At 50.9% G+C, this 12,841-nt stretch overlaps 1 protein-coding gene across 1 annotated transcript in view; it reads right to left on the bottom strand.

Moving 5' to 3' along the window:
• Positions 1–12,841, bottom strand: part of ADAMTS12 (ADAM metallopeptidase with thrombospondin type 1 motif 12) — a gene marked incomplete at both ends in the record, with an annotated part of 180,521 nt that overhangs the window by 53,074 nt on the left and 114,606 nt on the right. The window contains one exon of the mRNA XM_080363013.1: positions 1,766–1,899. Coding sequence (XP_080219139.1) covers positions 1,766–1,899 — 134 coding nt within the window. The remainder of the gene's footprint in view (positions 1–1,765; positions 1,900–12,841) is intronic.

The following is a 12,841-nucleotide window of genomic DNA, read 5'->3' as shown; positions in this document are numbered from 1 at the left end:
TTTGGGTTATCTGCTCATCATTTGCTCTCATTTGTGGCAGTTTCATGATTAAGTTTACTCCATGATTCTGATTCAAATTAAATCTGTCAGAAGATGTGAAGCAACCGTCAACATGTGAAACACATACAGAACTGTATTTATGCTAACACCAGTACCTTGGAGGAAATTTTTTAGAAAGGCTTCGAGTCCCCACAACTATTTATGATAAAGTATATCTAGTATCTACAAACTGCAATTAAAATTATCTTTTCTTTCACCTCTGATCTGTTGCTTCTGATGAATTGAGTTTTGCCATTTCTAAAACAGGCATGAATTTGAGCTGTCACAGGCAAGGTTCAATACAGAATGCATACAGAAGCTAAAATTAATTGTGATGAGCCCAGTCCATTTGGTCTGGAAATCAGAAAATGAAAGTACAACATCACAAAGACAGCCTTCTGAGGTTAGCACTTGATCTCTTCTGAGGGAAGGTCAAAAGCACTGCTATGGTATGCAATATCAACTACACACTTTGATAGATTTGTTTCCAGCTGGCTTGAGCTGCTCATGGCCAGGTCAGCCCATCCTGGTTCTCAGGGAAGTCAAGTACAGTATCTTTGCATTTGTAAACCTGAGTAGTGCCTCAGTAACTCCCTTTCACAAACATATACCCCGCAAGGAAACATTTCAAAAAAAAGCTTTTATTGCTGCTCTCTGAGACACAAGCATTCTACTAATACAGAAAGTCTACAAAGAGGATATGCCAATTGCCTACTAAAAATGTGGAGTTCCCACCACTTTAGGTCTTCAAGAGAAGAATGCGAAAAATTACAAAAAAGGAAAATTATTTTGTAAAGAGATGAAGGGACTTCTTGACATCCCTTCTAACTACATTTTTATATGACTCATTGGCTTAGGACATCCAATCCCAAGCTCCCTACAACAAGCTAATGTAGTTTCCATAAGACACCACATCTGCTTTTGTTTCAAATGACATTAAAAGCAAAAGAAATATCAGGCCTCAGGGAGGTACAGGACACAAATCCCCAGTTTCAAGAAATAAACTGTAGTTGTAATACATCCCCTACAAGTAAATTACTTGTTTTATTTATGAGAAATTCACTAAAAAAAATGTTATGACTGTATTATAGCATTTACAGAACACACCCTCAAATGCCACACACACATACATCATCCTGGAAACCTACTATGAACCTGCAGAATATGCAGAGAACTTTACATTTATTCTTCAACAAACAGAACATTATTGAATCATATACTTTGTGTTTGCCTGTTATCTCATTGTACAGCGTTATTCAATTTACTGTTGTAAACTAAAATAATTTTTACTATCTTCAAGCGCAAACATCCGATCTTATTACAAGTCACTTCAGAACCACATAATGTGTAATGTTAAACTGTATTTTTGTAATAAAACCACAGAGAGTAGTGATGCGAATTACAATGTTAATGCTATAATCCTTTGTAAAAACGTTTCATCAAAAAGAAATAGATTTTCCTAAATTGATATTTTAAAATAATGGAAGAGGAAGAGAGGACTTCAAAGGTACAAAAGTAATTAGCACTCAGTCTAATGGGTTCATTAAAAAGCATAGAAATTACTCTTATGTCCACTTAGAAAACTGTTTCTATCAACTTGTTTTCATGATCATTAAAAATGTAATAAAATGGAGTATCTGGCCTCAGTCTTCAAAAAAAATTGTTAAACATTTTCCCATAACCTTATAAAATTGTAGAGAAAGAAACATGCAAACATACCCAATACCTTACACATGCCATTTATACAGATATCTCGGCTGTGCCTTCCTTCAAAGCAAGGAGTACCATCAATAACAGCATCAAGCATCTTCTCTGAAAAATGGCCATTTATTGGGCGACAGTGGAGCTCACAGGGGTTTGCTGAAAGGAAAACAAAGATGCTTTCTCAGGAAATACTTCAGTGGAACACTGAACTGTAATGCACAGGGAATGACAGGGTGCCTTTACTAAATCATCAACTCACTTTTCCTGACTGACATTTGCTGACAGAAATGTCCTAATCAGAAGCAGTTACCAGAGCTGGGTCATATTGCTAACAGAGTGACATCAGCCTGATAAATGCCACTTTGTGGACTTTGGGGAAGCAGCTGGAGGCTGGTGCCCTCACGCCTCCCAACTCGCCATCACTGGTACGTGAGCAACCAGCTGACTGAGTCGAAGCTCTGATGGAGAAAAGGAAGATAAACGAGCAGAAACAAATGGCAATAATAAGGGAAAAGGAAGAATCTGGGGGTGAGATTGTCAAAGACACTGACAAGCAACAGTTTTCCATCAGCTGTTGACTAAGTGGTTTCAGAGATAATTTATAACTACTTATCACTGCTGCCACCCTCTCTCAGAGTGCAGTGAAATGGCTGTGTCTGATCTTCTGCATGTCAGGAGAGTGTCACATCACTGCTTATTTTCAGCTATCTGCTGGCACTTAATAATGGCATCCCATCCCTCACGCATGTCAGCTGCACCACTCAGCTTGGTTTCCTCCACAAACTTGCTGATGGGGCACTCAGTCCCACTGTCTACATCATTGATGAAGGTACTTAACAGTACCAGTCCCAGTACAGACCCCGGCGGGACACCGCTCATCACTGATCTCCATCCACACATTAAGCTGTTAGCCACTACTCTCTGAATGTGAATATACAGCCGATCACAGAATCACAGAATCATTTAGGTTGAAAAAACATTTAAGATCATCAAGTCCAACCATTAACCTAACACTGCCAAGTACACCACTAAACGATGTGCCTATATGCTCCATCTACTTGTCTTTTAAATAACTTCAGGGATGGTGACTCCAGCAGTTCCCTGGGCAGTCTGTTCCAATGTTTGAGAACTGTTTCAGTGAATAAATTTTTCCTAATATCCAAACTAAACCTTCCCTGGCACAACTTGAGACCATTTCCTCTTGTCCTGTCACTTGTTACTTGGGAGAAGAGAGCAACACCCTCCATGATACAACCTTCTTTCAGGTAGTTGTAGACAGTAATAAAGTCTCCCCTCAGCCTCCTTTTCTCCAGGCTGAACAGCACCAGTTTCCTCAGCTGCTCCTCATCAGACTTGTGCTCCAGACCCCTCACCAGGTTCATTGCCCTTCTCTGAAATCTCTCCAGCACCTCAATGTCTTTCCTGTAGTGAGGGGCCCAAAACTGAACACGGGATTTGAGATGCAGCCTCACCAGTGCCGAGTACAGGGGGACGATCACTGACCTGGTCCTGCTGGCCACGCTAGTTCTGATACAAGCCAGGATGCTGCTGGCTTTATCCAGTTCCTTATCCGCTGAATAACCCACCCATAAAATCCATGTCTCTAATTTAGAGAGAAGGATGTTGTGGGAGATGGTGTCAAACGCCTTATAGAAGTCTAGATAGGTAACAGTGGCCCTTCCTTTGTCCACTGATGTAGTCACTACATCATGGAAGGCCACTAGATTGGTCAGGCAGGAATTGCCCTCAGTAAATCCATGCTGGCTGTCTCAAATTGCCTCCCTGTCCTCCATGTGCCTTTCCAGTGTCCTCCTTTCTACTATTTTTAAAAATGGGAGCAAAGTTGCTTTTTCCAGTCTCCAGGGACTTTGCCTGACTGCCGTGACTTCTCAAACATAATGGAGACTGGCTTGGCAATTACATCTGACAATTCCCTCAGGTCCCACAGACCTGTCCAGGTTCCTTCAGTGGTCACGAACCTGATCCTCACTTACCCTTGGAGGGACTTTCCTCCTCCAGTCCTTATCTGGCAGTTTATTTTCCACTTGAGAAGTGTAGGAAGAGAGCTTGTCAGTGAAGACTGAGGCAAGGAAGCTGTTGAGTACCTCAGCCTTCTCCCCATCCCTTGTTACTAGTTTGCCAGTCTTGCTCATTGGGGGAGCACGTTTCCTTTGACCTAACTTTTTTAATTAACACATCTGCAGAAGGCCTTCTTGTTATTCTTTGCTTCCCTTGCCAAGTTCAGCTCCAGCTGCGCCTTGGCCTTCCTGACCCCAACTCTGCACAACTGGGCAGTGTCCCTGTGCTCTTCCCAGCATCCCTGTCTCTGCTTCCGCTACCTATGCATTTCCTTCTTGCCCTTTAGTTTGAACAGCAACTCTCCACTCAACCATGCTGCCCTCTTGCCCTCACAGTATCACAGTAAGTTTGGGATTGGAAGGGACCTCAAAAGATCATCTAGTCCAACCCCCCTGCTGGAACAGGAGCGCCTAGGAGACGTTGTACAGGAAAATGTCCAGGTGGGTTTTGAATGTTTCCAGGGAAAGAGACTCCACAACCCTTCTGGGCAGCCTGTTCCAGTGTCTGTCACCCTCACTGGGAAGAAATTTTTTCTCAAATTTAAGTGGAACCTCTTGTGTTCCAGCTTGATCCCATTACCCCTTGTCCTATCATTGTTTGCCACTGAGAAGAGCCTGGCTCCATCCTTGTGGCACTCACCCTTTATATATTTATAAACATTAATAAGGTCACCCCTCAGTCTCCTTTTCTCCAAACTAAAGAGACCCAGTTCCCTCAGCCTTTCTTCATAAGGGAGGTGCTCCACTCCCTTCATCATCTTTGTTGCCCTACGCTGGACCCTCTCCAGCAGTTCCCCGTCCTTCTTGAACTGAGGAGCCCAGAACTGGACACAATATTCTAGATGGGGTCTCACTAAGGCAGAGTAGAGGGGAAGGAGGACGTCTCTTGATCTACTAACCACCCCCCTTCTAATACACCCCAGGATGGCACTGGCCTTCCTGGCCACAAGGGCACAGTGCTGGCTCATGATCATCCTGTTGTCCACCAGGACCCCCAGGTCCCTTTCCCCTACACTGCTCTCTAATATGTAATTTCCCAACCCATACTGGAACCTGGGGTTGTTCCTGCCCAGGTACAGGACTCTACACTTTTCCTTGTTCAATTTCATCAGGTTATTCCCCACCCAACTCTCCAGCCTGTCCAGGTCTCTGGATGGCAGCACAGCCTTCTGGCGTGTCAGCCACTCCTCCCAGCTTGGTGTCATCAGCAAACTTGCTGACAGTGCACTCAATTCCTTCGTCCAAATCGTTAATGAATATATTGAATAATATTGGCCCCAGTACTGACCCCTGAGGCACTCCACTAGATACTGGCCTGCAACTAGACTTTGCACCATTGACTACCACTCTCTGGCTTCGCTCCTTAAGCCAGTTTGCAACCCACCTCACTACTCTATTGTCTAGACCACACCTCCTCAACTTCGCTGTGAGGCTGCTGTAGGAGACTGTGTCAAAGGCTGTACTCAAGTCGCAATTTACGCAATTTCTTACACCTGGGAATCACAAGCTCTTGTGCTCTATGGAAAGTGTCCTTAAATATCTGCCAGCTCTGTTTTGCTCCCTTGTCCCTGAGGGCAGCTTCCCGGGGTACGTGCTGACTAACTCCTTGAACAGCTGGAAGTTGGCCTTCCTGAAATTCTGAGTCCTGACTTTGCTCTTCACCCGTCCCACTCCCCTCACACTGCAAACTCCACAAGCGCCTGATCACTGCAGCCCTGTCTTCCTCCAATCTTGACGTCGCCAATTAGCTCACTTGTGTTGGTGACCATCAGGTCCAGTATCGCATCTCTCCTGGTCGGGCTGTCTATCACCCGCCTGCAGAAGTCACCCCCAATGCACTGTCGGAGTCTCTCAGATTGCCCACAGCTCACCATGCTACTTTTCCAGCACATCTGGTTGAAGTCTCACAGCAGGACAAAACCACAAGAGTGCAGTACCTCCTGTAACTGGAGTAATAAGGCTTCATCAACTGTCTCCCTCTGATCAGCTGGCCTGTAGTAAACACTACCAACGAAGTTCTCTTTGCTGCCTCATCTCTGATTCTTAGCCATAAGCATTCAACGTGCTCGTGGCTGTTCTTCAGAGACAGCTCTTCACACCCTATCCTTCTCTTGATGGAGAGGGCAACCCCTCCACCCTTCCATCCTTCTCTGTCCCTTCTGAACAGCCTGTAGCCACCCATCATTGCACTCCAGTCATGGCATCTGTCCCACCAAATTTCAGTAATGGTTACTAGGTCAGAGCCTTCTAGCAGCACGGTGGCTTCCAACTCCTCCTGTTTGTTGCCTGTGCCGTGAGCATGGGTGTAGAGGGACTTCAAGCTGGGCTGTTGGCCGCATCACCTTCCTAGAAGAACACCCCTTAATTCCCTTGAAATATTTCACTGGAGTTTTCCTGTTGGCCTCCGTTACCTCAGGAGTCCCTGGCTCATCTCCATCAGACTTCAAGCGTGCTCCAGTGAGGTCAGAACATCTCAAGGCCAGAGGCTGAGGGTCCTCGCTAGCACCCCAGCCGTCTCTATCCTTGGCTTCTCATCCCACAGCTTGTCACGGGTGAGCCTCATATCATCCTCCTTCCCCATCCTGTCTAGTTCAAATCTCTGTCGATGAGCCCTGCTTGCTCACGTGCAAAGACCCTCTCTCCTCTTTGAGAAAGGTGAACTCCATCCAATGCCAGCAAACCCGGTGCCATGTAGGCCATCCCATTATCAAAAACCCAAAATTGTTGTGGTCACACCAGCCACGGAGCCACATATTAATAGACTGCGTCTGCCTGTTTCTTCTAATGTCACTACCTGCAACTGGAAGGAGAGATCAGAAAATGACCTGTGCTCCCGATTCCCTTACCAACTGTCCCAAGGCCTAGAAGTGTCTTTTGATGGCACTTGGACTACGGGTCGCAACCTCATGTGCCACCCACATAAAAGACCCGTAATGGGTAGCAGTCTGGGGACCATACAGGAGGGTCTGTCCAGCATATTGGACCCTCTGTACCACTCAGAATGGAATCACCTACAACTATAACCCTTCTTTGTTTCCTCGTGGAGGTGGTCACAATACAGCGGGTAGTCCTTTCTGACCCTGTCAACACCTGTGGTGTCAATTAACCTTCATTTTCCATGTTCACTGTCTGGCCTTCCATGTCCATATTACCCACTAGAGGCACTTCAGAGCACCAAATTGGTCCAGAGAGTTCCCTGACTTCTCCGGATTGTCTTTGAATTTGTGACTTAACGCTATGGGTGTGGCCAACGCTGACCCCATGGGCAGTGCTTCAACAGGGATGCTACCAGGGCGCCTTCTGTCGTCATCGGCCCGCAAGGACACCTTGGCGGATGCTCCTCAGGGCTTGCAGTGCACCATCTCCAGGCACCACGGCGTCCCCTTCTCCAGCCCCCTCGCACAGGGCTCCAGGAGGGAAGAGCCCCAGCGCTGTGCTGCCTGATGACCAACAAGCCCTCCTGGGCCTGCAAAGCACCGATCGTGCATTTGAGGAGACGAAAGCGGGCTGCGCGGAGGCTGCACACGCCCACCAGTTCCTGCAGTGATTGGGCTTTCTCCGTGCTTAGGGCTTTGGCCTTGTTTTTTTTGATTTTGTTTTTTTTTTCCCTTCGTCCCGAGAGCAAGTGGCACCAGTTGCCAAGGCTGTCTGCCTTCCCCCACCCGCCCAGAACGAGAAGATCTGCATGGGTGGGCAGAGAAGCTGGGAGCAGGAAGAAGGGCTAGCAGTGACAAGAGACGAGAGCCAAAGGCCTGACGATGCCGTCTGTTATTGCAGGCCCACGGGCTCCCGTGGTTCGAGTAGCGCCTGGCAGGGGCTAAATGGACCCCTGAGTTTGATGAAGCGCTCTCCAAAGTGCCCCAAAGAAGCATCCAGGAGGATGTCACGGTGCCTTCCCGCACCACGTCCTGCTCAGGAGAGAGCCTGACGCAGCCTCTGTGGGGGACAGGAGAGTCCCTCTCAGGGCACTGAGCCGCCCGGGTCCTGGCGGGGACTCGAGAGACACAACATCTCTGGGTGCCACTGACGGTCCTGGGCAGGGAGATGGCCTTGGAGCCGTGCCGCTGGGCGGCAGATGCGGTGGGGCTTGTGCCTGTCCTGACACCCCGCGGGGAAATGCCCGGCCAGGCCCCGCAAGCGCAGTGGCCATGGATGGGGAGGCGGGATGCTGCCGGCACGGCACATGGCCGTCTTCTTCGTGGTCCCCGAGCTGCACTGCCAGCAGTTCCCACCCGTGAGCGCCCAGACCGAGCCGAGGTTTGACTCGGAACGGGCTCCCGCTTCTTCCCAAAGCTGCTCCAATGGCAGGCACAGTCGCTGGGGTGCTTGGTGCTGTGTCCCCCATCACCCTGCAGCCTCCAGACCCAGCCCGGCCCAAGGGGCATCGGGAACTGAACACAAAGACCCTTCTAAAGAAGGGACCATGTCCTGTGAAGTCTCCACAGGGTATGTGCAGTGCAACCACCTTTGGCAAGGGGACAGCCAGGGCTCGGGGCTGGAGGCAGCCGTGGGCTTCGATTCGATCCCCCCTGGGTAGAACAGGATCCCTGAGAGTCAGCCAGGGGCTGCCTGTGACCCTCTGTGGGGGGAAGAAGGGGAGCGCAGAGGGATGGCCAGCAGTGCTGGGGTGCGGGGAGAGCCCGTGGGACTTTGTGCTGCAGCCTCCCAGGGAGGCAGGAGGCGCTATTGAAGTGAACCCTCTTGTCGCGTGTGCTTGGAGACGTCAGACACGGCCACAGTGACCTGACGGGACCGTGGGGAAACGCGGCTGAGGGGTCGGTGACCGGAGTGAAACACCGATGCTGAGCTGAAGGCAAGAAATGGGGCATGGAATGGACAGTGGCATTGCAGTGACACCGCATATGTGTTGGAGCACTGTGGGAGAGGATGGCCCGTGGTGACTTCGCCAAGGGAAGGACGGTGATGTCGCTGAGCGATGGACGGTGACATCACCGAGAGATGGATTGTGACCACGCATCCCTGGCTGCTTGTATCCGGGCGCCGAGCCGGACCCCGTCGGTTTTTGCCCGCACGCCAGCTGAGCGAGGACGCGAGGTTGGAGTGTTCTGCGAGGCGGTTCCTGGTGCTGAGGTCGAGTTCGGGGAGTTCTTCAGTGCAACTCTCAGTGCGCGACCCCAGAGCCATCGGAGGTTTTTGCCCGGCCCTGGCTCGTTCGGGCAGCCGGGACACCCAGGCGGAGCGTTCGCAGCAGCAGAGGTGAGCTGAGAGGGGAAAGCTCCCCCTGGGGAGCCGGGAGGCTCTCCTTCTTGAGGGGCCTGGGCGTTGCTCCCAGCCCTGCCCGGACCCGCGATGGACTGTGGCCTCTCTTCCTTTTCTAGCGTGACACCCGCTGCTGCAGCGCCAGCGAGAGGGAGCAGCGTGACATCCCCAGCTCCCCACAGCCCACTGCCGCACGTGGAGAGCATGGCCGCGGAGCTGGACACCCGCTGTCCAATCTGCCTGGACAGCTGGGAGGAGGCCAGCTACGTCCTGCCGTGCCTCCACCAGTTCTGCTACACCTGCATCGTGCGGTGGGCTGAGACCAAGCCCGAGTGCCCCCTCTGCAAGAGGAGGGTGACCTCCATCTTGCACTCGGTGCGGGCGGACGACGACTATGAGGAGTGGGTCATTCCACCATCCGTACCACTGGTCGTCGTCCCATTGACCGGAGGGGCTCCCGGACACCCAGCCGCCCACGGCCTCCATCAGCCTGCAGCGGCCCGGCCACCGGCCGCGGGGCCGCTGCCCAGGGCTCCAGTGGGCGGTTTCCATGCCTCCACCTGGGCGTCCATCTTCCGCGTCCACCCCCCTGTCCTCCAGCCCCTGCTGCCCTGGCTGCGCCAGGAGCTGGGGCAGCTCTTGGAAGATGCCCAGGAGGCAGCAGCAGTGCAGAGACTCATCATCTCCAGCCTGCGCCAATTTGGCCTCATTGAAGACTCTCTGGTCCGGGTGCTGCAGACCTCCCTGGGTGGGCGCACGAGGAGCTTTGTCCAGCAGCTCATCGACACCATCGTGCGCCGGTGCAGCGGGGAGGTCCGACATCAGATGGGCCTGGAGGACACCCCTGCTGCTGGGGAGCGGGAGAGCAGCCCTGATCCTGCTCCGGAGCCTCCTGCCCCCAGCCCAGCTCTTCAGGGGGCTCCCAGCAGCGCCCCCAACGCTCCCCATTCCACCCACGGGGAGCGAGAAGAACTGCAGGAGATCACCGAGGAGGCTGTGCCCGGGCCCTCCACTTCCAGCCGGGGCAGCCAACGTTCCCCTGGGAGGCCCCGGAGAGCCCCGAAGAGGAGGGCCGGCAGCCCTGAGGAGCCCTCCCAGCCCCGCAAGAAGCCACCCCACCAGCAGTGATGCTGGGAGGGTCCCTCATGGCCTACCAAACCATGGCTGGGCCAGCAGATGAGTCTTCAGGCTGGTCCTCTAGAGACCCCAGCCCCCTAGACCTCCTTATTACACAATAAAACAAAAGCATGAAAACTGCAGAAAAGGTCTCAGGATTACTAACAATGCAGGTAGTGTTGCTGTCCACACCCATGTTGCTTTCTCTCCCTTTTCCTGATGCATGGTTCTTCTGCAGATGACAGATCCTGTGTCCATGTTCCCTTTGCTAGCCCCCAAAAGCATGTTTCCCCTAGCTCCAGGCCTGTGACTCTGCTGCTGATTCTAGCTTTGGGGTTGAGTATACTGCAAAATTCACAGAATCACAGAGTCATAGAATTATTTGGATTGCAAGGAACCTTCCACGTCATCTAGTCCAACCCCTCTGCAATCAGGAGTGACGTCTTCAAATAGATCAGATTGCTCAGAGTCTTGTTCCGCCAGGCCTTGAATATTTCCAGTGATGGGACACCTACCAACTCTCTGGGCAACTTCTTCCGATTTTCATTACCCTCACTGTAAAACAAGTTCTTCCATATCTATTGTCTGTATCTACCCTCTTCGAGTTTAAATCCACTGCCTCTTGTCATATTGCTACAGTCCAGATGGACAACATGTGTAGCCCTTCCTTTAGTCCACTGATGTAGTCACTCCATCACAGAGGGCCACTAGGTTGGTCAGGCAGGACTTGCCCTCGGTGAAGCCGTGCTGGCTGTCTCAAATCAACTCTCTGTACTCCATGTGCCTTAGCATAGCTTCTGAGAGGATCTGTTCCATGATCTTCCCATGCGCAAAGGGGAGGCTGACAGGTTGGTAGTTCCCATGGTCCTCCTTTCTACCCTCCATAGAAATGGGTACGAAGTTGCCCTTTTTCCAGTCTCTGGGAACTTCACCTGACTGCCAAATATCATGGAGAGTGGCTTGACAACTACTACTATTCCCTCAGGACTCTGAGATTTATCTCATCATGTCCCATAGACATGTATATTCGGGTTCTTCATGTGGTCATAAACCTGATCTTCTCTTACAGTGGGAGGGACTTTACTCCTGAGTCCCTGCTTCCAGTTCACCCACTCGAGAGGTGTGGGAAGAGAAGTTGCTACAGAAGACTGGGCAAAAAGGTTGTTGAATATCTCAGCCTTCTCCTTGTCCATTGTTACCAGTTTGCCAGTCTTGCACACCAGGGGAGTACACTTTCTTTGACTTCCCTTTTCTGGCTGACATATCCGTACAAGCCCTTCTTGTTATTCTTCGCGTCCCTCGCCAAGTTCAGCTCCAGCTGCGCCTTGGTCTTCCTGACCCCATCTTTGCACAACTGGGCAGTGTCCCTGTGCTCTTCCCAGGACACCTGTCCCTGCTTCAACTGCTCTGCATTTCCTTCCCTTTAGTTTGACCAGCAGGTCTCAACTCAGCCATGCCAGTCTCTTGCCCTCCTTACCCAGTTTCTTACACCTGGGGATTGAGAGCTCTTGCACTCTCTGGAAAATGTCCTTAAAGATCTGCCAGCTCTGTTTTGCTCCCTTACCTCTGAGGGCAGTTTCCATGGGGATCCTGTTGACTAACTCCTTGATGAGCCAGAATTTGGCTTTTCTAAAATGCAATTCACCTGCCCCATGTCCCTCAGGACTGCAAATTCCAACAGTGCCTGATCACTGCCGCCCTGGCTGCCTCCAGTCTTGGCATAACCAATTAGCTCACTTGCTTGGGTGACCATCATGTCCCATATCACATCCCCTCTGGTAGGGCTGTCTGTTACTTGGCTTAGGAAGTTAACCTCTATGCACTCCAGGAGTCTCCTAGATCACCCACAGCCCACCATGCTACTTTTCCAGGAGATGGTGGCTGAAGTCCCGCAGCAGGACCAAAGCCCGAGAGCATGATGCCTCCTGTATCTGGAGTAAGAAGGCTTCGTCAGTTGTCTCTCCCTGATCAGTCAGCCTGTAGTAAACACTACCAACGAAGTTCTCTTTGCTACCTCAGTCTCTGATTCTTATGCGTAAGCACTCAATGGCTGCTCTTCAGAGACAGCTCTTCACACCCTATCCATCTCTTGATGAAGAGGGCAAGCCCTCCACCCTCCCATCCTTGTCTTTGCCTTCTGAACAGCCTGTAGCCACCCATTGTCGCACTCCAGTCATGGGATCCATCCCACCAAGTTTCAGTAATGGCAACTAGACCGCAGCTTTCTAGCAGCACGGTGGCTTCCAGCTCCTCTGACTTGCTACTCATGCTGTGAGCATTGATGTAGAGTCACTTAGCTGGGCTGCCAGCTGTGTCACTACTTCCTTTGAAGTATTTCACTGTGTTTCCCCGTTGGCTTCTATTACCTCAGGAGTCCTTAGCTCATCTTCATAAGACTTCAAGGGTGCTCTAGTATGGCCAACATGTCTTATGGGCACCAGTTGAGGGTCCTTGCTAGCACCCTACCCCTCTATCCTAGGTGTGTGCTGGATAGATGCACATGGAAGCAATAGGGAAGGGAACTGCTGCAGCAAAAGCAATCCATAGTTCTCTGAAACAAGATTCTCTCCGACGGGACCAGTCTAATCCATCCCAGAAGTAAGAAGGCCCAAACACAGAGTGCCCTCCCTCACAGACACTGGCCTTTGGGAATGGGAAATTTTGAAACTCAGGCTTTGGAAAGT

Source organism: Nesoenas mayeri, assembly GCF_963082525.1.
Source record: "Nesoenas mayeri genome assembly, chromosome: Z".
NCBI classification, from domain to species: domain Eukaryota; kingdom Metazoa; phylum Chordata; class Aves; order Columbiformes; family Columbidae; genus Nesoenas; species Nesoenas mayeri.
The sequence above is the reverse complement of the archived record's forward strand: the minus strand, read 5'-3'. Positions and strand labels throughout refer to the sequence as shown.